Source organism: Pectinophora gossypiella, chromosome 11 (assembly GCF_024362695.1).
Source record: "Pectinophora gossypiella chromosome 11, ilPecGoss1.1, whole genome shotgun sequence".
Classification (NCBI taxonomy): Eukaryota; Metazoa; Arthropoda; class Insecta; order Lepidoptera; family Gelechiidae; genus Pectinophora; species Pectinophora gossypiella.
In genome coordinates, this window is record NC_065414.1 from 14,244,124 (window position 1) to 14,269,093 (window position 24,970).

Below are 24,970 nucleotides of genomic sequence, written 5' to 3' on the forward strand. Positions count from 1 at the left end.
ATCCGCGAAGAGTCAGTGCGAAAACGTCCTTACGTTTTACATAAGTTTGGGGGGCTGTGTATCAGTGTGTTTGTATGTGGTTGCTGCTGTTACTAATTCGCAGGAGGATACTTATTATTTATTTGTTAGTAAGTGAAACTATACTTACCTTGAAATTGTAATTTAATATTTTTAGATATTATAAGCACTATAAGTGTAATGTATTGTGGGTGTGGTATTTATCAATAAAAAAATGCGTTTTTTGCATTAAAATTACCTGCTTTTAATTTAAATTCATAAGTAAGAAAAGCCGCCGCACACCGTCGAGATGGGAAAATGTCGTTTCACGTTTTGTCTATTGACAACAAATTGACAAGGATTTACAACTAATATATTCTATTGATTTTATAATGCCAACGATTACTTAAGACTAGGCAGCATGGTTTGAAGACCTTAGTATTACCATATCATGAGCGAGTTTAAAAAAATGATATCAGCTGATTGCCAATGTCACAGCAAACTAGCGATGGGTCGTTATCGGTTTTTGAGATAACGTAACGTAAGCGTTATGTGATTTCCAATAACTAGTTTCTTAACTAGTGATTTTTATAACTAGTTATTTTCACAACGTTCTGAAGCAAACGTGATAATTGTAACGTAAAATCGTTTGGTTATGATTTTGCGTGAGTAGTGAAAGTAGCCAAACATCGACGCTATGCCTTAAACATAAGAGTGAATTCGATTTAACTTTATGGCGTTGTGATTAAAAGAGTTATTGAAGACTGATGCCTATTTCGATCGTTTAAATGGCGTTATGAATATCACTAGTTTTTGTTGTAGTGGAAAACGAGTGATCACTGTTCGAGCTCGTAACTGCATATATAACCAGTTATGGTTAATAACGCCCATCGCTACAGCAAACGTCATTTTCTACTGTCACTATTCGGCAGCAGGCAAGGCCGGATTGTGATTCCTTACCGGTGTAATTTTCTTTCTTTTCCCGGCGAAGTGTTTTATCCATGTCAAACATGCTAAAACGAGGTAACTAATCGCTAAGATAATTAGAAAATATAGCGAAAGTCAAAATGTACGAAACCGTGCCTGATGTTGCTCATCCGAGATTCAAAGCGAAACCTAAATTTTATCGAAGCGGTACGGTATACTATCATTGGAATAATAGCTAAATTCTTTCCTATATTACATTCGGCTTAATATTCAGTACTTACCAAACTAACAATTACTTGCATTTATAACCTATTTTTCAAGCTAAATGACCGCCTACTTGCATAATTATGAATATTCATAAAATCTAAAAGCCTAATATTTGCTGTAAGTGCCAATCGTTCAGAGAGAGAATATTAATGTTATTATCTTATCTTCACATATGCTAAAGTAAACTTAGATAACCGTTTTGGTATTGTATTAAAAGTAGGTTTTTTACATTTTACCTCACCTTATGGTTGCCTGGAAGAAATCGCTTTAAGCGATAAGGCCGCCATTTGCCATGTACTTAATTAAGAGACTTTTTGTAATTATTTATTTTTAGTTTGGTGCAATAAAGTGTATTTGTATTGTATTGTATTGTAGGTGCCTACCTACTACTTGTTATTTACATACACCAAAAGTACAATTCTGGATCCAGCATAATTACTAAATTATTATAATCAGCAGTTTTGTATTGAAGAAATAAAAGAAACTTAAATTTACAAGAAACAATAGCTTATATTAATAGTTAAACCTATATGGTACACTGTTACATCATTTTATTAAATCCCAGCATATTAAGAACCCACTTGTATACTTCAAAATTCTGTGGAATTTTATGAGGTTTAAGTAAATAAATCCTCAAATATTGTATCACTGATTTACCAAGATTTATTTCTAAATTCATTTAGAATTTTATTAAAACATTTTAAATATAACATGTTTTATATCTAAATACTTGAAATATGATTCTCGTTTATAGTCAAAACTACTACATAAATTTATTTCTTTCTTAATTAATCATCTAGGAGACAACATACAGTACTACATGGTTAATATTTCAGGTTTAAAGATAGCTCTGGTGCAGATGTCAGTATGTGCGGAGAAGGCAAAGAACATTGAGGCAGCAGTCTGCTGGATCAGCAAGGCGAAGGATGCAGGTGCTGAGCTGGTTGCTCTGCCTGAGTGCTTCAACTCACCTTATGGCACCAGTACGTAGTTATTAACACTTTCAAGGACAGAATGTCTAATGAGTAATGACGTTCCGATCCCAAGGTGTCATATTACCTCTTATGAACCATCAATGACCCATGATCTCTGTCCGTGAAAAGGCTGTCATGTGCTTTTGAAACTGGAAGCTCAAAAATTCAATATCAAGTCAATGTCCAGAATGGCATTAATTAGTTCTAAACCTCAAAATATTAATATTATAATAGTATTATATAAATAATAATAAAAAATAATAATATTAATAATATTTTAATATTATTATTATATTTTATTTTAAAGATTGTTTGTAGGTGGTAATCCCTAGAATGTTTTTTTTTCTTTAACTACTGAACCAATATTAAAACTTCTTTCATCAGTAGAAAGTTACATTATTCCTTAGTATCGGCTTTATTTGATAGCCATATTACACGCTGACGAAGTAGCGGGTGGATAGCTTGTATGTTATAAAACTATTCAACTTCATGAATCCGATGGATACTCCTCTGGAACAGTGTATTAGTTCAGCAAGTAAGATACTATGGATTTTAGTCTCCAAGTTACTATACTGTTGCATTGCAAGTTAACAGAGGTGTCTGGGATTGTAACCAATCCATTTGCTAGTTAATATTATAATATGTTGTGAATGTATTTTGTATGGCAGTTTGGCGGCGAGGATGTGCTGCCGCCAAGGGGTGTTTTTCGGGGCACCGAACAGAGCGTAGGCCACAAGTTGGTAGTGTAACTAGGGATCGACGATCCAACGGTGTTATGTTGGAAGTTGTATATAATTATGCGTCCTGCTGTGTAAATTTCGATATCGCGTTTCACGACTGCTTTAAGACTGTATTATTGAATGTGGCGCCATCTGTTACATGTGGGCAGAACTAGCTGGCCAACTAGTTGGGTCCGCCACAGCAGTTTTTAGGGCGTCAATTCCGTAGTAATTTCTTGTTTTGACGTTTAGTAAAAAGTAACTGATTTGACTAGTTGGAAACTACCCTATGTGTCATTTGACCGCAGACATACACAAGTTAAGCAATGTTAATGTTACCTCCTTACAGAATATTTCAACGAATACGCAGAAGAGATCCCAAGCGGCGAGACAAGCCGCGCTCTGTCGGAGGCGGCGGCGAAGCACGGGGTGTGTGTCGTCGGCGGCACCATGCCTGAACGACGCGACGGCAAGTTGTACAACACCTGCACTGTTTGGGACGGCAGCGGGAAACTCCTCGCTACTTACAGGAAGGTAAGGTCAGTACTATATCTATAGTCGTCGCCAGATCGTAAAATTGATCCACCGACTGTAATTGGAATACCATTGTATTTAAGTCTATAAATTATGTAATACAAACTGGATTTAAAAAAAAAGAAAGGAAAACATTTTGAAACAGTAGGACTAGGGCCCTGTGCTGGGAGGTTTACTGGCCACGTCTTTCCCTCAGCGTTACAGATTCCGATGTGGTAGTAGTTTTACAGCTAGTTACATAAATTTTTTTTTGTAATTAAATTTTTTTGACGTTCAAAAAGCGCTAACTTTCTAAGCCAACTTTGAAAATAAATATTTTTGAATTTTGATCATATCATGAAGTGTTCGACCATTTCATGAAATGGTAATTTTTCATGAAATGCCCAACTTAAGTTGACCATATCGTTGAAACGTCAACGTTTAATTAAATCGTTAATGTAGGCGATGTCCATGCTATGTGGTGTAATAAAAATGCGAATAGTCGATTAATTTTTTAGGTTCAAAATTATGTACCTATTTGATATGGAAAATTGTACAATTACATTGATTCATCGAATATAATATCAATCAAGTTTTAAATATAATCGACACCAGCGCCACTACCGGAGGATAATGTTACTAATTTTATGATATGATTGCCAACGTTAGGCCATATCATGAAGTAATCATGCATTTAGTTGCTCATATCGTTGAATGTTTTGTGTTCATTGATCTGGCCAAACTACATCATGATGTGGCCAACGAATGATATTCTATTTCATGAAATATGACCATTTCATGAAATGATCGAGCACATCATGAAATGATCAATTCTACGATCTGGCCACGACATATATACTCTTTGAAACCATGTCACATAAACTTTTTTCACGAATTAAACCGTAAATCTCATTAAATGTCAAATATGATAGTGCGACAGGGTTCTAAAGTGGGTAAATGTTGAGACATGACTGTACATACTACACTTCTACCTACCCCTTCGGGTATACAAGCGTGATATTACGTTATCTTAAGCGCTCTGTTTTATAGATGCACCTGTTCGACATAGACATCCCGAACAAGATAACGTTCAAGGAGTCAGACTCCCTGTCTCCAGGCAACCAGGTCACCACCTTCGAGTATAAGGGCGTGAAGATCGGTCTAGGCATCTGCTACGACCTGCGGTTTCCAGAGCTGGCACATATTATGGCTAAGGATGGTGAGTAAACGGGATTTTTATTCGACGTAATTTTTAAGGATATAATATACTTGTTGAAGGTCAATTTACAAGTGTTTTGAATGAATCTACATCTGTGCCCTGTTTACCAAAATGTACAAGCCCTGTAAAGTCTTGTATCACAAGAAAATAAAATTATCATTATTAATAGAATGTAATGTGTGGGGTGGAAGGCAAGAGGGAAACCACTGCCTTATTTTTCCCTAATAAGTAGCATGGAGAATGCTACACTGACAAGAGCGTGGCTCTTAAATTAGTGATGACTAGATTGTGTTTATAAAATTGTACATGTAAATTACATGTTACAAGTGTCAATTTTATTTCACAATTATATTTTACAATCCCTCTACTTTTTTGATAAACGTAACTTACATGTACTTGCGAGTAACTTGTAGCTTGTCAACGTGTAGACTTCTAAGTTTTGATAAACACGCTACAGTTGCTTTTTTTTTTCGTAACCGTTTTGCGTTATAGCAATTTATCACAAATTTAAGCTGGACAGTGGCCCCGATTCTTGCAGACACCTCCTAATTTAAAAGGAAAGGGACGGATGATTGACAGCTCTTAATTTTAAAAAGAATGAGTAAATGAATGAATAACCCGGGCGAATCAAAAAGGTATGTCGGTATACAAACTATTTGACGTGGGCTGTCAACATAATTCTGGCTTGTTATTGGCCAATGTAAAATTTTTAGACGGTTGTTTTAGATTTCTGCTTAAAACTGACGTGTATTCCATACATTTTATGCCTGTCGATTACCCGTCCCTTTCTTCTTCAACGAATAAGAAAATGACAGGTATAGCTTAAAATAAAATTAGGTGGCGTCTGTAGGAATTAGCACCAGTAAGTTTAGGAATACTCAACAAAGCTGCCGTCTACATTGGAGCTTCTATTTTTTATCCTTATTCAGGTTGTTCCTTACTCATCTATCCGGGCGCGTTCAACATGACAACTGGCCCCAAACATTGGGAGTTGTTGGCTCGGTCCAGGGCCAACGACCAGCAGCTGTGGACGGCGCTGGTGAGCCCCGCGCGGGACGAGCAGGCTTCTTACGTAGCCTGGGGGCACTCCATGTTGGTCGGGCCTTGGGCCAACGTCGTGCAACAGCTGGACGAACAAGCTGGCATGCTTGTGGAGGATGTTGGTGAGTGACGAGTGTTGTTATACATAGTAGACGCTACATACGCCTCGTACGTGACATAAAGGCACTCGATCCTTGGGCCTTGGGCCAACGTAGTCCAACAGCTGGGGAACTAGCTGGCTTGATCGTGGACTAAATTAACTCACACACATAAACAACATCTTGCGACGGATGTACCTCTGACTACCCCAATTTGGATATCACAATCATTTATTCAACGCATCTATCGTAGATAAAGTTGTTGACGGTCAATTTAACATTTTTGAATCTACGTCATTTCGCAAGGTGTTATGGCTGAGGAGGTATAGTAGTGAGAATATAGTCGTGAACTTATGTTGTGTTACATTTCGAAGATAGCTTGGGCTTTTCAAGACTTATTTTTAAGTAACTCTTATCTCTGTAATCATAATCATAATACCACTCCTCACTACCTTACAATCAAAATCTATTAAATAAAAGAAGAAAAGGTACTGTAGCTCCCTCACATTCCGTGCGTACTGTTTTTGCTCAACGGCAATAAGTTTGCCAGTCTGCTTTTGTATACGGTAAGGTTAACTCTATCCTTGACATTTATCCTATGAATTTGTTCTCCTGCAAAAAAACCATGACTGCGTGGTTAGGGTCACTCTCATACGAGCAAATAGAAGACCTACTGGTGAGAATCACATGATACACAATCATCTAACGCAAACTGCCTCAGTCACACACCCATATGTGGCTAATATCGAACCGATCCCAAGGACTTTATACACCCGTAGGGCATGTGGGTGTGTCACTGTGACACCTCCTAGAACATATGTGCACGCACACACACGCATATGTATGTATATGTGTGTGTGTGTGTGTGTGTGCACGTGCGTACACATGTGCATGTGTATATATATGTGTATGAATATATATGTCACTCATAGTGCTATGGGCAAAAATTTGATAAATTTGATATTTCGTTTTGTTTTACTCTGAAAATCTTTAGATTACACCTACTAAATTATGTGTTTTCTTTATAGAAGTCATATTTGTTATTACTTATCCTAACTCACAAACTGTACCTACCCCTTGGGAATTGCGAGACATTCCCGCCACAAGTATCCTAGGATTACTTAATGGGAGGTCTCGGCCACGATGTAACTAAAATTTGTGAAATAAAGAATATATATATTTTTTATATTAAAAGACTGTTATAATCGAAAAGACTGTGGAATATCGAAGTCTTTTGTCTGTCTTCCAGGTCTGGGTGCCGTAGAAGAAGTGAGGAGTCAAATACCAATCAGGAGTCAGCGCAGAACGGACATATATGAAGTTGTCAATAAGTGCCCTTGTTAATACTCATATCATGCTCTTAACACCAGCCTCAGGCCAGCTGGAGGGGCCAAGTGAGCTCGAAACGCGCGCCATACAGATAGGAGCAAATAGTTCATACTTCAACTTTGCACTCCACTCGTCCGCAAACTTTACGACTCACGGAGCTCCGCGATAGTATATTAAAAGGTCTTGGGTACTATTAACCTGCAGGGTAATAAGTCAAATATCGACTATGCTGCAAGGAGATCAAAATCAAATCAAATATTCTTTATTACACAGAACTAAACTTCAACAATCAGACATAACACATTCCCTCCCTCAAGAATGATTCCATAATATTACCTGCTCAAGTGCATCTTGATATGCAAGCCTAAAAAGATCTGACAATATACGAAATCACCAACAATCGATTATTCACTAGTTGTGGGTTTAATTAAGATAATTAAAAACAAATGTTAATAATATATTTGAATATTATATTTGTAAGCATTTACTTATAGATGTTTATATTTTTATATTAAAGTTTCGATTTTATAGGTTCTGTGTTTTTTATGTGCTGTTTTAGAAGCTGCAGAACTTGTGTACCGCATCCCCAGAAGAGAGTTAGTCCACTGCCACCTGCAAAAAAAATTCATCACACACGATCTACTCTGAACCAGCGTGCTTGTATGAAACGATCAGTTTTTCCCACTGGTCAGATTGATGGGCAGACTAATCTGACCAACGGGAAGTTTTGTTCCCGTTGTTCAGATTCATTTAACAGCTGGTGGACATCATAGAAAAAAGTACAATCAAATTAAAAACTGTTTTGCATATTTTTATTTAGCTACTTTCAAAATATAATTTATCGTAAGCGTTCTAAAAACTGACCAACTTTCAAATATCCACTAGTTAACATCATTTGCGAAAAACCGGAAATGATTGATGAATGTGGAGGAAGCAAGAGAAGTGTGTCAGGTTCGAAGCCAATGGAATTCCATAGTCTCTGCTTCCCAAGGTGGGAAATAGGCGTGAGTTTATGTCCGGTATTCCTGTTGGATGGGTGCAAATTGAATTGATATCACGTGGTCTGCGGGATTTGTGCCCGATTAATGGCTATAGCTTCGCTACAAGGGACTGAAACATAGCGGGCGAGGAGTGGGTACACTTTGGTACCATGTCACATTAACTTTTTTGACAAATTGAACTGTAAGTCTCACTAAATGTCAAATATGTTAGTGCGACAGAGTCCTAAAGTGGGTACATTTTATTGCTCATGACTGTATTACCTAGTATACTCTGCCTACCCCTTCCGGGATACAGGCGTGATGCTATATCATGTTAATAGTAGCTTACCGTGTCCGTAGTTATGAATGTACAATCTTCCATCCTTTTCTTCCGCCTCCAATCGAACGGCGTCTCTGCCGGGGCGGAGGCCTACCCAGGTGTCTACGATTTTCGCGTGCTGTGAATTTTTACCATTTAGTAATATTAGTATTATTATTTTTATGGTTCCGTACCCAAAGGGTAAAAACAGGACCCTATTACTAAGATTTCGCTGTCTGTCCGTCCAACTGTCTGTCAGGCTGTATCTCAAGAACCGCGATGGCTAGACAGTTGAAATTTTCACAAATTACGTATTTTTGTTACCGCTATAACAACAAATACTAAACACAAAATAAAATAAATATAGCAAATGGGTTCTTTTTGTAATTTTTTGGTTGATATCAATAATGGCAAAAGGTAGGCAAATTGTGTGTACCTACTGTTGTTTATCTAGTTAATGGTGCGGAACCCTTCGTGCGCGAGTACGACTAGCATTTGACCAGTTTTTTTTTTATCTTTTATTATATAGTAATCATCTAAGAAAAGAAAGATAAGAATGATTCCGTGCTTCGGAGGGCACGTTAAGCCGTTGGTCCCGGCTATTAGCCGTAATTAAACACCACCAACCCGCAATGGAGCAGCGTGATGGAGTATGCTCCATACCCCCTCCGGTTGATTGAGAGGACGTAGGTGTGCTGTCGTCCCCGTAGCGGTCTTAGGTTTTGAAATCACTCACTGGGTTTTTATTACCCTCTGTGTGTACTCTCTCCCCCAGATGCAAACCTTTTTTAATATAAGTATTAAAGAATTGCAAACAAATTATTTTAAATCTCAACTATATAATTGGCTATGTGATAAATGTTATTATTGTAAGTATAAAAGATTATTTTGAATGTTTAGAATTTGAGTTTTAAGACTATGTTTATTTTTGTTAATTATTGCAAGTTTTTTTTTTGTATTAGATTGATATTGGCCCCGATTCCTGCAGACACCGCCTAATTTTATTTTAAGTTATATCCGTCATTTTCATATCCGTCGAAAAGGAAAGGGACGGATGATGGGGGCTCTTAATTTTAGGAAGAATGAGTAAAGGAATGAATAACCCGGGCGAATCAAAACGTCTCTGGTATGCAATCCGTTTGACGTGCTGTCTACTTAACTGTGTCGGGTTATTGACGGATGTAAAATTTTTAAACGGTTGGTTTAGATTTGTGCTTAAAATTGACGTGTGTTCCATAAATTTTATGCTTGTCGATTACCCGTCCCTTTCCTTTTCGGCGGATAAGAAAATGACAGATATAACTTAAAATAAAATTAGTTGGTATTTACAGGAATTAGCACCATTAGGTTAGTTAACTTAGTAAGTAAGTAGAATATTAGTTAATTAAGTACCTACTTACCTCCTAAATTCGCACGCTTATATCTAGCGAATCATGTACGTACCCACGTACGTAACATGTGCGTATACGCATGGTATATGAAAACCAGCCGGGTCTGCATGACAACCGCGCCGCACGCGGCGCGAAATATATTGAGCGCTTCGACCAATAAATGATGCGAATGCTATCTACGTAGATGGACGTCATAATAATACGACGACGACGACGTACGTTGTAATAATTTATGATTATCTCATTTCTTGTAAGTTTTTGCATGCCATACACTTGGTGGATCATGAGATCCTTATACATAAAATTGTGACCATCTTGTAACAACCATGTATCCAAGCAAATAAAATTATTCTATTCTATTCTATTCAAACGGCTATTGGTCGAAGGCTTAGATATAATTCGCGCCGCGCGTGGCGCGGTTACCGTGCAAAGCCTGCTAGGGGGTTAAAATGGCCTCATCGACGCAATTCATCTAAGAAAGCAATGTTGCTATTTGACGTTTTTTTGCATTGCGCACTTAGTTTTATATGCGCAAATGTCAAATTGAAATTTAGCTTTCTTCGATTAATTGCTTCTATGTGGCCATTTTAACCCACCAGGTATGCTCAATCCTATCACAAACCGCCATAGCCCTTTGATGACGTAAGTGTTACATGAGTGTTACCATTAAATTGGTATCTCCAACATTCCTGTACCATGCTTATACGTACCTTCAGCCCTGGGATCATGGATCTACACCCATTAAGTATGTGATCGGTGTCGTTTTTGTCCTCTTTTGTATTATAATCGTGATTTTGATGTGTGCCTCCCAACACACAGGTTTCCGCACTGGAAGAAAAGTTGCTAAATAATAGTTGTTTCATTTGCTTTCTAAATAGCTTCTTCTTATATCGTGTGGGTTATAATAATGAGGTGAATTGCCAACCTCAGTAACCCTGGTGTCAGGGTTATTGAGCCGTCAAAGGCCCCTGACATGGCTGATTAACGACTACGTACTTACATTAGTAAAGTAACCGGGACCAACGGCTTAACGTGCCTTCCGAAGCACGGATATTACTTTCGGACACTCAGATTATCACTCTGCAATGTCCTAACCAAACCAGGGCTGACAAAGTGATTTTTGGAATATTCCCCACCGGGATTCAAACCCGGGCCCTCTGGATCGTGAGCCCAATGCTCAATCACTGGGCCACGGAGGCCGTTTATGTCTTGTGTGTCTTGATTATACTGCTTTAACCCAAATACTTACTTTGGTATAATGTAGTGGCAACTATCTTGGTCGATAACAACTTCGTTTAACCACGGGACTATTGCCTGCGAAAATCAATTCGTTTGTTAAATAGTGGTGCTAATTCCTGTAAATACCATCTAATTTTATTTTAAGTTATATCTGTCCTTTTCTTATCCGCCGAAAAGGAAAGGGACGGGTAATCGACAAGCATAAAATTTATGGAACACACGTCAATTTTAAGCACAAATCTAAAACAACCGTCTAAAAATTCGCCCGGGTTATTCATTTATTTACTCATTCTTCCTAAAATTAAGAGCTGTCAATCATCCGTCCCTTTCCTTTTCGGCGGATAAGAAAATGACAGGTATAACTTAAAGTAAAATTAAGAGATGTCTGCAGGAATCGGGGCCAATGTAGTAATAAGTGCGACATTTTGACATTTCGACAGCCTCCGTGGTCTAGTGGTTAGAGCGTTAGGCTCACGATCTGGAGGTCCGGGTTCGATTCCCGATGGGGACGGGGACATTGTCGAAATCACTTTGTGAGACTGTCCTTTGTTTGGTAAGGACTTTTCAGGCTTGAATCACCTGATTGTCCGAAAAAGTAAGATGATTCCGTGCTTCGGAGGGCACGTTAAGCCGTTGGTCCCGGCTATTAGCCGTAAAAACACCTCCACCAACCCGCATTGGAGCAGCGTGGTGGAGTATGCTCCTTACCCCCTCCGGTTGATTGAGGGGAGGCCTGTGCCCAGCAGTGGGACGTATATAGGCTGTTTATGTATGTATGTAAGTGCGACATTTTGACACGTTTTTCTATGACGTCACAGGTTGCTTTTTCATACAAATTCCATAGTAATTTCGTGTTTTGACGTTTAGTAATTCCCTCATTCAGCGCTTATCGCTATCGACCCGCCAGGGTCGATTAATTCTTTCAAATATTTTTCCTCTCAGGCGACGCCCTGAGTCGAGGTTCGCGCCCAACTGGGCACCCTCAGGCCTGTTGTCTTAAACGTTGTACCGGGTGAGAGCCTTCAGCGCTCCCCATTTGTCCGGCCAAGTAGTTAATGCCATCTGCGGCAAACCAACAATAAGTCACGTCAAAAAAAAAAAAACGTTTAGTAAAAAGTAACTGATTTGCCAGTTGGGAACTAGTGTATGTATGACTTCGTATCAACAGTGGTTGCACAGTGGTTGATTAATTCTGGTTTGCCCATTAGAGAATACATGCGTGATTTTATGTAGGTAACCTCACTTCCGTGGTTATTCTGCTACTTTCCTGTCTATAGATACCAACTATTATTTATTCGTAGGTATTGATCTGGAAGCTACTGAGAGCCTGCATGAACAAATTCGAATGACTAAACATAAGTAGAACGGCAACTCTCCGCTCCCCGCCAGCGGTTAAGCTAGGTTTACCTCACCCCCTCCTCGGTCTTACTTTAGTCTTCAATCGTATGGGCGTCAGACGTCACACACACAGATGCGCGTGTACGATAACGTCAATGTGTGGTGTCTGTGTAAAACGAGGTGTTTTGTATGAAGTGTCCGGAGTGTGGCGTCTTTTTATAGGGCCACTCAAATTCCAAATAATAAGTACTCATAAAAGCTGTCGATAAAAAAAGTCATTGACCTAGGTCTGCCAACCATTGCCCAATGGCTCAAATTAGCTTCCAAACGTTTTTTCGATTCTGCTCCGCACCACCCAAACCCCCTGGTAGTTGCGGCTTCCGAATACATCCCGCTTAGGGACGGTACTGAAAAGTATCGGCGTCCGAAGGACGTAATATACGATCCCGACGACCCGATTACTCTAGCCATAGAGGCAGCCAATCAGCTCGCGACACTAAACACTTCAGGACCCCGATACCGACCCCGCCGACGTGGTCGACGATTTCCCTCATTAAGTGCTTATCGCTATCGACCCACTAGAGTAGATTAATTCTTTCAAATATTCTTCCTCCCAGACGACGCCCTGAGCCGAGGTTCGCGCCCAACTGGGCACCCTCAGGCCTGTTGTCTTAAACGTTGTACCGGGTGAGAGCCTTCAGCGCTCCCCATTTGTCCGGCCAAGTAGTTAATGCCATCTGCGGCAAATCTACAATAAGTCACGTCAAAAAAAAAAGATAAAAAAAGTAAAGCTAGACACGTAGCTAAAGAGAAGTAAACAATACAAAGATTAAGCAACCCATTGCCATAAGCTACATTAAAAAAAATCCCCACCTTAAAGACCTGCCCGCGCACTGGAAACACTCCTTCATCAGGCACGACAGTCCTGGCGCCCAGCCCGGTGCAGTTCACCACAACAGCGCACCCTGCAAGGGAGCTATCCTGCAGCGACGTCACACTGGCGGATATAACCCTCCCGCCCGCGGAGATGAATCGCTTGTACAGGTAGGATATTATTCTCGGTGGTTGCACTACGTATGTTGTAAACGTGTGCCCGCTCCTGAAAGGTTTGTGAAAACATTACGGGTCAAATCAGCACGTCAAAAGCAGTAACAGCGCAGGCGGCAGTTTGAGAGCGGGTTTGCGCGGTGTGGGCCTCAAACTGGATGACAGCGGCAGCGGCGCGGCGGCGGCAGCGGTGCGGGGAGCGGCGCGTTCAAATGCTAAGATTTATATTGAAGTGTTCTCGATGGCAGCGGCGCGGGGAGCGGGGTACGAGCGGTGCGCTCTAGTCGAGCGGTGTCTCTGCGTTTGAGTTGACGTCATGGGCGGTTATTAGACTGAACTCAGTCAGCGTGCGACGCAAACGTCATCGCCTCATCACCTTTGCGTCATTCGCCATCATTGCGTTTACGTGTTAACGTGTGCCTTGATTATGAACATATTTTTTTCATTTTTTCTTTCTATATACATGACTTAAGTACATAAGTGATATCAAGTGGAATTTTCCGTCGCAAAATTTATGATTTCTTTTTGGTTTTGTAGATTATTTTCAATTCTATACTTTTGCAATGGAAAATTCCACTTAATATTAACTCCGAATATCTAATGAGTTGAATCATCCCTCTCAGTAGGTATTCATTACTGATACGAGCTTGACAACAAAGATGTATTTCTGAAATATTTTGAAATCACCAATTTACCTTAGTTATCATATAGGTTCAAAGGGGGATGGTTCAGTTTAGTTAAAGTTTTCATTATGATTTCAGTAACATCCTGTATTATAAATTATTATCGCTTATTCTATGTTTTTTATGACGACAATACTTACACATATTCCATAGCATACAGTCGGCTAAGATACTCCAGCCTGCTCCTATCCAGGTCCTGATACCCGCAGACGACACTTGCCCAGCCAGGTCTAGTCTCTTGAGGGTCTTGTCTGTACAGTGCGTATACAGGCACCAAGCTCACATTGTGACCACCTTCTATCCATAACTTGTGAAGGAACTCGTAAGTTTCGCCGCCCCATTTCCTGAGAAGAATATGAAGAATGTGAAGAATGAAGTAGTAGGTGCCTAGTTTTTTTCTTTACTATTTATTAAGGGCTCTATTTTCACCCCTTTCATATCAGGATAGGAAAATGAAACAGGCGTGAGTATAGGTAGGTATGGTATGACTATAGATGCAATAACAATGCACCTATGTCTTGGCAACAATACCACACCCCTCACTCTTACTTACCGCCTAACGCGTAAGTGCGAGCGAGACGCAGTTCGCGCGTTCCCTTTACTCCGTAGCCAGAGAGGGAGACGGAGAGGGAGCGGAGAGGACACGCGATACATACTGGTGCGGGGCGAAGAGTTACCATTGTACGTAGTCGGTCCCAAAGTTCTGTCATATATGAAAATAGTGTTACAATTGCCGTGCAGAGATCGCTGATGGCTGTATAGCTGTGGTGTGCTGTGCCGATGATAAAAGCTGAGCTGTGCTGTGCTGATAGAATTTAAGCTGAGCTGAGCTGTTATTTATTATTCCGCAATTATTTTATTTAACAATCAAAATAATACTCCTTGGTGGAATATAGTTGGTATAATCTAGCAAGGAGGCTCAATATTAAATTGATACAGGCATAATTGAAACTTGTTACGTTCGGTACATTGTTTAGTCTGTGGTTTTAAAAAGAAAAGGGTGAATTCTCTGTTGTTAGTTTTTGATGGCGGCAATTGTAAAACTTGTTAAATAAATAATGGCGCAATTATACACATAAAAACTATTTCGTATTTAATTCAGCATCTCCTCTTACATTCAGAAGCGGGATAAAGTTAAGTACACGCCTAGTTATAATTTTTAATCAAATTTATAGAATCAAGCTTCATGTTGATTATTTTGTAATAGGTACCAAATTTGTAACCGTGTTTATTTTTAGTAAAGGATGATAAAAAAAAACGTGTTAGACTTAACCTCTCATATGCCGAGATACCAGACACAATAGATTTTACATTGTGTCTGGTCGAGATCCGCGTTCCGGCGTTCGAAAGATTAAAGACTAAGGTAATGTAACGCAATATTTTTCTGCGAGATTTCAGAACAATGGATGAACCGCCTGGTAACAAAAGTCGGGACCTGTATCGACCGAGGCTGCTGACTCCTGGCACCAAGGAGACACGCAGTGTCACCTGAAGTCCAGGCTGCGATCAGCCAGGTCGTGAGCGCATCCTTTTACTGGAAAGGGAGTTTCAATGCGAGCAAGAACGGCTCGCGCTCGCTTTTCAAGACCTTCGCCCCACGCTGATGCGATCGTCGGGGTGAGCAGCATGCTGAGCGTCGGTGTGAGCTGCATGCTGAGCGTCGGCCTGAGCCGCATGCGGATCGTCGGGGCGGGCTGCATTCTGGGCTCGGCCTGAGTCACATGCGGGTCGAAGGGCTGAGCTGCTTGCGCAGCGTCGGCCTGAGCTGCATGCTGAGCATCGGCCTGAGTCACGTGCGGATCGCCGGGCTGCGCTGCGTGCGGAGCGTCGGCCTGGGCTGCGTGCTGGGAATCGGCCTGAACTGCATGCGGAGCGGCATGCGCAGCGGCAGGGCGGCGCGGGACGGTTAAGGTGACGTAGGTGGAGGGATTTTGTGGATGTTTCGCATTGAGAGATGGTCTTTCATCGCAGTCTCGAGTGTAGGGCATACAATCAAATATTTCTATTTGGTAACAAACCCAACGTTTGGATTAAAGAAAAAGTAAATTAATGTACCTCGGTGTATGAAAAAGAATGCTTAAAGATAGTAGTCAGCCGTTTGAGTTTGTAGAGGTGCTGCTACTTATTATGAAAGGGTCACACTTTTCAAACATTGTGATACTGCTATGTAGGCAAGCGTGCGGTGGATTGTATAGTTCATGGTATCCATATAATATAAAAGCGAAAGGTCACGACGTAACAAAGTCAAGGTGCTGGGAGTTTTAAATTTTGCATGGGGGTTCCGAAAGGACTGCGTGATGGCGCATGCTGACTCGAGTGATGGACCGACGGAGGTTAGTTCGTTTTAGTAATATAATATAATAGGTAATCGTTTATTTACTAAAAAAACATAGGTACAATTATAAATAAAACATACAGAGTTACATAACAGTAACAAGACGGATCGCGGCGGTCCCTGCACTGGGCCCGGCTTGTGTCGCAGTGGCCAGGATGCGATTTGTTACGTACCGATGCAATAACCGACGCACGGATCTTAGCCAGATAAAACATAGTGTAGATATTATAAAGGTGAAGTAAAGTGTCAAATAAAGAGTACCTAACAGTAGTCTGGCAAGAGATAGAATAAGGCTTTTATGTAAGAAGTGTGCGAGTGTGTGTGGCGTGTGTGTGTGGGGTGGGCGGATGAGTGTGTGGGTGTGTGCGTGGGAGTGGGTGAGAGGGGGAAAGGTTGATGCAAGCGGCTTTCTTTTGGCATAGGAGCCTCTAGTTGTAGTTCAGCTCTTGAAACTAGCTTTGAATCGTTCTTTTTACCTTAGACGTCAATACCTGGAGATTTTATGGGCCACAGGGCTCGACGTGCCATGTTCTGGAGGTAAGGATGTCGAAAGTGTGGATGACGTTTGGCAGAGCTAGTGCTTGCGAGGCCTATGATGGTGATGTGACTTGCAAGCGCGAGGGCAAGGGGAGCGGAGGCACTGTGGACTCGGAGTTGCAGCGGTTCGTCGGATTCCGGGGAGCGTGCGTTGTGCATGTGTGTTCTAATGGCGGCTCTGAATATGGAAAGTTAGTGCCGGACTCTCAAAGCCTTCACTTCATTGTATAGGTGTATACCATATGTGCTGTGCCGATGGGGTTTCGTGGTATTGCTTTGAGGGCACCTCTTTGGGCTCTCTCAAGCTCCAACATTTGCCAGCACCACTTCAAACTCCAATGCAGTGTGAACGAATAGATTGACTTGGCTTTGTATACCATTGGAAGTGTCTCCCTTTTAGCTGCGCTGCGAAGGCGCTTCACTATAAACATGATTTTTATAATCCTGCCGGATAATAAAGGATAGCATGCTTTATTTGTGGGAGAGATTTCTGTCTAACACTACGCCTAGGTGCTTGATATTGCGGTGATATGTATGGACGATTGAGAGTGGTGTGTTTGCTGTTGCTTTGCTCTCTTCGAGGATGATGGACCTGGTAACGGGAGGTTTGTAGGCTCGAGTTTTATAAAATGCTGGATGTTTGGTTTTGGACAGGTTCAGCGTGAGTGGGTTTTTATCTAACTGATTTGCAATAGCATTCATGCTTTCTTGCACTGATTTGTGGATTTGTCCCGGGGAAAGCCTCTGAAGATGATTGCAGCATCGTCAGCGTATCGTGGGGTCTTGGCAATGTTGGGAGTGGGTTCCACGATGTCAGCCATATAAATGGTAAAATCTCTCCGAAATCCAACGGAGGCTGGTCACTGGCGGCTCTATCCTCTCTGACACACTGTTTACGATTGGTGGGGTAGCTTTGGAACCGGTCATGGGCTTTGCCTCTGGTGCGGTGCCGAAAGTCTTCGCAGGATCCATGAGGACACCAAAACAGCGTGGTTTCTGGTCTAGGGCTGGTGAATTGCATTGGAAAGTTCCAAGATTGCATCCTCCGTTGATTTATCTTTCCTAAAGCCAAATTACGTATTTGGGATTAGATTGTTCTTTACGAGGTGTCGTACTACTTTATTTACTAATTTTTCTAACAATTTTGAAGGGAAATAGATAGGTAATTGCTGGGGATGCATTTATCTTCTCTGCCCTTGTAGAGTGCACTTGTTTTCCCGTTCTCTGAGAGAGTCCCCGATGAGAGGCTTAAGTTGCATAAGTGGATGGCTGCAGGATGGCATTCAGTTCGGGGGCGCTATTAAATTTCAGCTCACTAATAGGCATGGGTACTGGTTTCGTTTTCGCTAATCGGGGTCATGAGGAGGAATGCAGGGATGACCCTTGGAGCGCCATATCGGCTGCAAGAGATCCTTGTGTGGCAGAAAGTCTTGTGAGGGTTGTGTTTGCTAGAGTTTTACCAACGCTGGAAAAATAACTATTGCTATATAACTATTGCTAATAGAGAAGCCTGAGGATCAGTATATATTTGGCACAATCTTGAGGAATCATTATCTCTTTTATTCGTATGACATAATGTATCATTAATAGTAAGCCAAAGCTTCTTTCGATTATCGTGTTTAGGGTGATCTTTTAGGGTTCGTATTCTGTTTTTAACTTGGGAAGTAGATTATGTAAGAAATTGCGGTATCGTTTGTGGATTGGCTGGTGAGTTTTACTATGGATCTGACCTTGCTTTAAGATGTAATCTGTCACGATTTTTGTGACACTTTATGGGACGTGGCGTAATCCAAGGCTTTATATTAAACTTAGACAGGGTTTTAGTGACAAAAAGAAGAATAAAATAAGCAATTGGATAAGGAAGATTTGGTTGATTCAATAGAAAGTTAACCAGTTGACTAATGCAATGCGCTCCCAATTGCGGGAGCAATTGTTGCAGGATGGCCGATTGTTACAATTGCCGTGCAGAGATCGCTGATGGCTGTATAGCTGTGGTGTGCTGTGCCGATGATAAAAGCTGAGCTGTGCTGTGCTGATAGAATTTAAGCTGAGCTGAGCTGTTATTTATTATTCCGCAATTATTTTATTTAACAATCAAAATAATACTCCTTGGTGGAATATAGTTGGTATAATCTAGCAAGGAGGCTCAATATTAAATTGATACAGGCATAATTGAAACTTGTTACGTTCGGTACCTCAGAACAATAACTAAAGCATAGAAGGAAGGCTAAAATAGCAACAGAACTCTATAATTCTGCTCTACTTTATCTTACGGAACCGGCGTAATGTTAGACAAAGACGCATATACAAAAATTGTTTCGTAATTTCGTAGGTTGTCACAAGTTTTTCATTGCCTAGTGTTGGGTTTCACTTTACTAATATGTCGATAAAATTAAATTTACTTACAATTAATGTCGATAAATTTTTTTTACAAGATTTCTTTTTGTAGGATGCAATTATCTTCTTCTTGATGAAAGGAGACTCTGTCTCTGATAGGTAAGTATCTAACCATTTTTGGATTATATTGTCTGGTTTATATTAGTTTGGAGCTGCAGCTCACATTCAGGAAGGAAAGAAAATAGCCAACTGTTATCGTTTCATCGGTAAGTATTTTGTAATATTCGAATTTATTTATGATGTCATCCGCCGTGCACTGGTGTCGATCGACGTGCCGTGCAAATTGGAACCGCCGGGTCTAAGCCGCACAGACGGTAAGAGGCCCGATGGGCTCACGCCATAGACATAGAAAAGAGTATGGACTGGAAATACCTACAGAAAAAACGTGCCACTCTGTAAACATAAAATGGCGGTCTTTACTAGGGCTACAAGCTGTTTCAATACTAGGATTACCATACTCGTACCTACTAGATATAGCATTATACTTAAAAAAAAATACGGCATACAAGTATTCATAAGAGAACAGAAAGGGAAAGTAAAAGGTAGGTAGGTGGTATACTGTATCTTTCGTGTAAAACTTGTAAGTATTGTATGTTGTGTGCAATAAAGTATATTTGTATTTGTAAAGGAAGGTTTAGTCAAGATTTATCTAAGTCGCTTACACAAATCTATAACATTCATTACATTCTTTATTGGGCGCAGTTCGTATCAACCTGGAGTGTTGGAGTAGGAGTAAATAAGAACAGGAGGTAAAATGAAATATAAATTAGATCGTAAATCTGTTCATTAGCAAGTATTTATTTTACACGTTATTAATTATGTACATTATATTTACAATAAATACAAATTTATTAATTTCTAAACAGTGTCAATTTGTTTAGAAACTGTCTTTGTGACACCCTGTCACATTGACTTTTTTTTTCATTAAGTCGTTTGATCTTGAGGCGTGACTTGTTCAGCTTTTCTTTTAAATTTTTCATCTCGTCTTCTTGAACTGACTGAAATAAAGTTTAATAATAATGTTAAAATAGTGTATGTACAAAATAATCTATAAAAATAAAAGTAAAATATATCTGATTTAAGTGCATTGTGCAGCTGGTTGAATTATACACTCTATATATGTATATCATGATAAAAATATAAAAAGAAAATTATTTGATATACCTTTTCATGTAAATCCAGTCGACACTTTTGGATTTAATATCTGAAATCAAAGATAATAATCATTTACTTATATAAAACGTGTACAACTCATAATTGTTTAGACATAAAACAACTACAGACTTAGTATATACTAAGTTTATTAAGTACATAATAATATGTAGTTGAATGATAGATAATATAAACGTGTTGTGATAACATGATACAAATATCTTATCTATCTAGCCAGCAGTGAGATGATGCAGGCTAGGCTGAAATTTAAATATAAATTTAAACACCATTTCATCTGTCTGATCTATAATGTTCAATGTAGGAATAGCATCGTCTCGAAGACGCCTCCACTTTGAATTAGGAATACACATAAATGAATCCGCAGTAAAATGTTTCGAGCAAATACGGCTGTACTTATTTGGAATCCAATTTCGTCTATTAATGCGAATTATCCATTCTTTCTCTTTGTTATCGTCTACAGGAAATCTAAAAATTAAAAGTATCGATAATTTTAGTACATCACTATGGACAATCAACATAACCTCAAATCAATTCCGTATTCATCGATGAAACGTATAATATAATGGATATCTCAAATATTTTATGCTACAAATCTATTCAGCAAAACATATTACTTTCCTAAAATTGTTCAGCAGTTCACATTTCACTAGAAAATTACAAAAAACTTACCGATGAAACGACAGAAGTTGTTGGCTATTTTCTTTTCTTCCTGAATGTGAGCTGCAGCCCCATACCACACAAGACATAATGTCACAGAGTCGAGACACTCAATTATTTGATATAAATAAAAGTTTCTTTCCATTTATTTGGAAAAATATTGTTAAATTATCACTTAAAACAATCTGAACACAAGACACTCGTAAACAAAGTTCACGCGACCGTGTCAAATAGTTCGGTAAATATAAGTAAAATCTTCTTATGTATGTTACTATGTATTTGGCCGAATTAAAATGAGTCCAATAGGTCCAAATGACATTTCATGTTGTGACAACCTCGGAAAAAATGAAGCAAAGAGCGAATCATTTGTCCTTTTCTCACTCATAGTTTGTGTCGTAAGCTAGAAGAGAGCCGGTTTATAGTTTCTGAATTCTTATTTTAGCCTTCCTTCTATGCTTTAGTTATTGTTCTGAGTTCGGTACATTGTTTAGTCTGTGGTTTTAAAAAGAAAAGGGTGAATTCTCTGTTGTTAGTTTTTGATGGCGGCAATTGTAAAACTTGTTAAATAAATAATGGCGCAATTATACACATAAAAACTATTTCGTATTTAATTCAGCATCTCCTCTTACAATAGTGATAAAATAAAAAGTACCAATAAGTTTATAAAAATTTATAAGTATATCAATTTAAAGTATATTTATTAAGAAATGAAAATAACTTAAAATTATTCGAAATGACCTCCCTTGTTTTTAATAACTTCCCTCAAACGCCGCGGCCAGTCATCTATCGCAGCACGCACCATATTCATGTCTATTTCAGCGACGGCTTTAATTATGGCTGACTTCAGGCTCGCCAAATTTTTGTGGGGTTTAGCACAGACCTTGTTCTCTAAGACCTGCCAAATTTTATAATCCAGAGGATTAAGGTCCGGACTGGAGGAAGGCCAATCTTCGTGTCTAATAAAGTCAATTTTTTGATGGTCGAACCAGGCTTGAGTAGTTTTGGCTTTGTGTGCAGGCGCAGAGTCCTGCTGGAACACGAAATGATGTCCTGAAAATAGCGTGTTGGGCAGATCTTTGACAAGCCGATTCAAAACCGTCTCTTGGTACACTTTTGCACTGGTTTTGACACCTTTTTCGCAGAAATGAACCTCCGTTGGCCCATAGTAAGAGACACCTAACCAGACCATCACTGAAGATGGATGATGCCCATGTTGAACCCGCGGAACTTTTTTTCCCTGCTTCTTCAGAGTTCTCTGCGTACACTCTATCGTTTTGCTTATTGTACTTTTCTTCTATATCAAAAATTTTTTCGTCTGTAAAAAGTATGTCACGGTGTCGGTTTCTCGCGTACCGTTTTAATAACAACCGGGATCTTTTGAGTCTAATTGCTTTCAGGCGGGCATTAAGTAAGTGTCCACTCTTTTTCTTGTATGCTCGCAACTTAAGGTCTTCGTTTAAAACCTTTTTGACTGTTTTTCTACTGACCCCCATCTGCAAAGCCATCAGTTTCTGTTTTCGGACAGCGCGCCTTTATCGCTTTGATCACTGCTGGTGTTCTTGCGGAGCGAGGCCGGCCAGTTCTTTTCTTGTCCTCAACATTTGAGACTTCATTATACCTATTTATGGTACGATACACAAACCTAAGTGTTATTTTCAAATTTTTGAGCAACTTGAAAATGGTACTCGGCGTGTGTCCACAGCGATGCAACGCTAAAATTGCGATTCGGTTTTCTTTCAAGGTCCACTCCATCGTAATAAATCACGGCAAATGATCATTTTTTGTTTTAAAATAATTGTCAAACATTCAAAAATGGAACGCCATAAAATTTTTCTAAAAGCATGTACGAAATTTAAAAATAATGTGCCTGTGACAGAACTTTGGGACCGACTACGTATAGGGCGCGTTCCCACTTTGTCGTGACAACGGATAATCGTGTAGTTTTAAGTGTCGTGGCTTATAATGTTTAAATGGAAGTGTTCACATATAGAACGACACGATCTACTGTTGTATACGAGATTTTTTGCAGTAACAACAGATTGATGACAGAGTGGGAACCGCTAGCACAACAGTCGTAAAACTCGTAAAGCGATAAAAATCATTGCGACTAAATCGTGACCGAAAATCTATCCAATGGGAAAAACTAAATACAATTTGACGACAAATATTAGCGACGACAGTCGTCCAACGATAGTTCTTTACGACATAGTGGGAACGCGCCCATACGTAGTTTTATTCTTTATTCTATAACTGCTATGACTGTTTTTAGCAGGCGCAATGCTTACGTGAGCAAGTGTTCGGGAGTATTTCCACAGAGGTAGGGGTACCACAGCCCGCCGGAGCCGTCGCCAGTCGTGTTTGGAGAGAAGTCTTTGGAGATCAGCACTACCTGCACGAGGAAACAAGTGGTTGGTCAGTGTGTTCTGGCTTGCTCAAATCGTAACGGCCTCCGTGGTCCAGTAGTTGAGCCAATGGGGTCCCCCCTGGAGGACAGTTGGGTCATGGGTGGCCACTGTACGGACATTCTCTATGGAGATAGGCTGTCTGCGACCTGGTGAATTTTCATTCAAATAGACTTGCGTTTGACCACAATCCTACCAGAGTCTAAGGAGGTACAAGCTTACTTAGTAAATACCTATTCACTCTACTTTTAAAGATTCAATCAAGTAAACAGGAGACAACTTGCACAAAGGATTGTTTAAACAAAATCTTTCCCTAAAATCTTGGAGTCTTCAAGGCTAGAGTGAATAGGCGTATTCTAGGTAAGCGTGATCCACCCTAGGCCAGATCGTCACTTACAATCAGGTGAGATTGTGGACGCAATTATTTAAAAATTAAAGTTTTAAAGTTCTGTTTATAAAATGAAGAAAAAACTTACATCAAACTCTTTATATTTTTCTTTAATCTTCAAAGCACAAGTTACACCATTTATTCCGGCACCTATAACGGCAATTTTAACCATTTTTATTATGGATAATAAAAGAAAGACTAAATACTTAAGTTAAAGGAGCGTCTAGTCCTAAGAAGAATAATAAATATTGTCATTACATACTTCTTGTTCGTATTTCGTTGTTTCTATCACTATCTCAAGTTCAGAGGGCAAGTAAACAACGTACCTAATGAAATTACTTTGGGAAGAATATACACGGTTTGTTTGTACTATTTATCATTATCGCCTACTAACTCGTATCCACACACCCCGTGGCAAAGAATAATACTACGTGTAGAACGGGGCAGAGACGCCCCGCACCAATTCCTATCGGACGTCGATCTCACCCCCTCTCCTGGGTCTTACTTAAGTCCAAAAAAAACCCCGATGTTATGCAACTTTGCCGGTCCGCCGGAGGTCCATGTTGCTCCGAGTAGTTTGCCACATTCGGTCCTTCTACCTTAAGCATCGAATATGAATTCCTCTTCTTTGAAGTTGGCACAAATTGAAGGAAATGTTTCAAAGGCCCAAAAACTCCAGGGCAGGGCTGCCAGATGTACGATTTAAATCGTACTCGTACGATTTTTTGGCATTTCTACTCATGTACGATCGCAAGACTACGATCGTACGGAAAGTGTACGATTTTTCGGTACCTGGCAACATTTCGTAATAAAACAAATGTGTTCCTCCGGCAGCTTTAATTTTTTTCAACGCTGCAGGCATTTTTTAATCACAAGTGTAGAAGAAATTAAAAAAGATATGATTTAGATTGATGATTATTTGATGATTGATTTTATTATTTATTTATTATTATTATTTTTCAGATTCTTAACGAATTATTCTCATTTTTCATAAAAAACT

General features: G+C 39.7%; 2 protein-coding genes and 1 long non-coding RNA gene across 5 annotated transcripts; 1 reads left to right on the forward strand and 2 right to left on the reverse strand.

Moving 5' to 3' along the window:
• Positions 1 to 899: 899 nt before the first annotated feature.
• On the forward strand, positions 900 to 7,612 carry LOC126370601 (omega-amidase NIT2). 2 transcript variants are annotated; one of them, XM_050015561.1, is made up of 6 exons: positions 900 to 1,020; positions 2,028 to 2,174; positions 3,234 to 3,418; positions 4,448 to 4,616; positions 5,546 to 5,779; positions 7,005 to 7,612. In XM_050015561.1, the coding sequence occupies exons 1-6, from the start codon at positions 999 to 1,001 to the stop codon at positions 7,097 to 7,099; spliced, it is 852 nt and encodes a 283-aa protein (XP_049871518.1). In that variant the 5' UTR covers positions 900 to 998; the 3' UTR covers positions 7,100 to 7,612. The 2 variants fall into 2 exon arrangements, with proteins under 2 accessions (XP_049871518.1, XP_049871517.1); XM_050015560.1 differs by having other exon boundaries at positions 907 to 1,131.
• LOC126370588 (D-amino-acid oxidase) lies at positions 7,534 to 24,226 on the reverse strand. Of its 2 annotated transcripts, XM_050015537.1 has the most exons (8): positions 24,059 to 24,225; positions 23,466 to 23,569; positions 14,222 to 14,425; positions 13,225 to 13,450; positions 11,024 to 11,088; positions 10,485 to 10,602; positions 8,414 to 8,522; positions 7,534 to 7,696 (listed from the first exon to the last, which is right to left on the reverse strand). In XM_050015537.1, exons 1-8 carry the CDS (start codon positions 24,140 to 24,142, stop codon positions 7,596 to 7,598), a joined length of 1,011 nt encoding a protein of 336 aa, XP_049871494.1. In that variant the 5' UTR covers positions 24,143 to 24,225; the 3' UTR covers positions 7,534 to 7,595. The 2 variants fall into 2 exon arrangements, with proteins under 2 accessions (XP_049871494.1, XP_049871495.1); XM_050015538.1 differs by lacking the exons at positions 10,485 to 10,602; positions 11,024 to 11,088 and having other exon boundaries at positions 24,059 to 24,226.
• On the reverse strand, positions 19,217 to 21,648 carry LOC126370637 (uncharacterized). Its single transcript, XR_007566899.1, has 3 exons — positions 21,193 to 21,648; positions 20,515 to 20,554; positions 19,217 to 20,348 (listed from the first exon to the last, which is right to left on the reverse strand). It is a non-coding gene; the product is annotated as an uncharacterized LOC126370637 (long non-coding RNA).
• Positions 24,227 to 24,970: the final 744 nt, after the last annotated feature.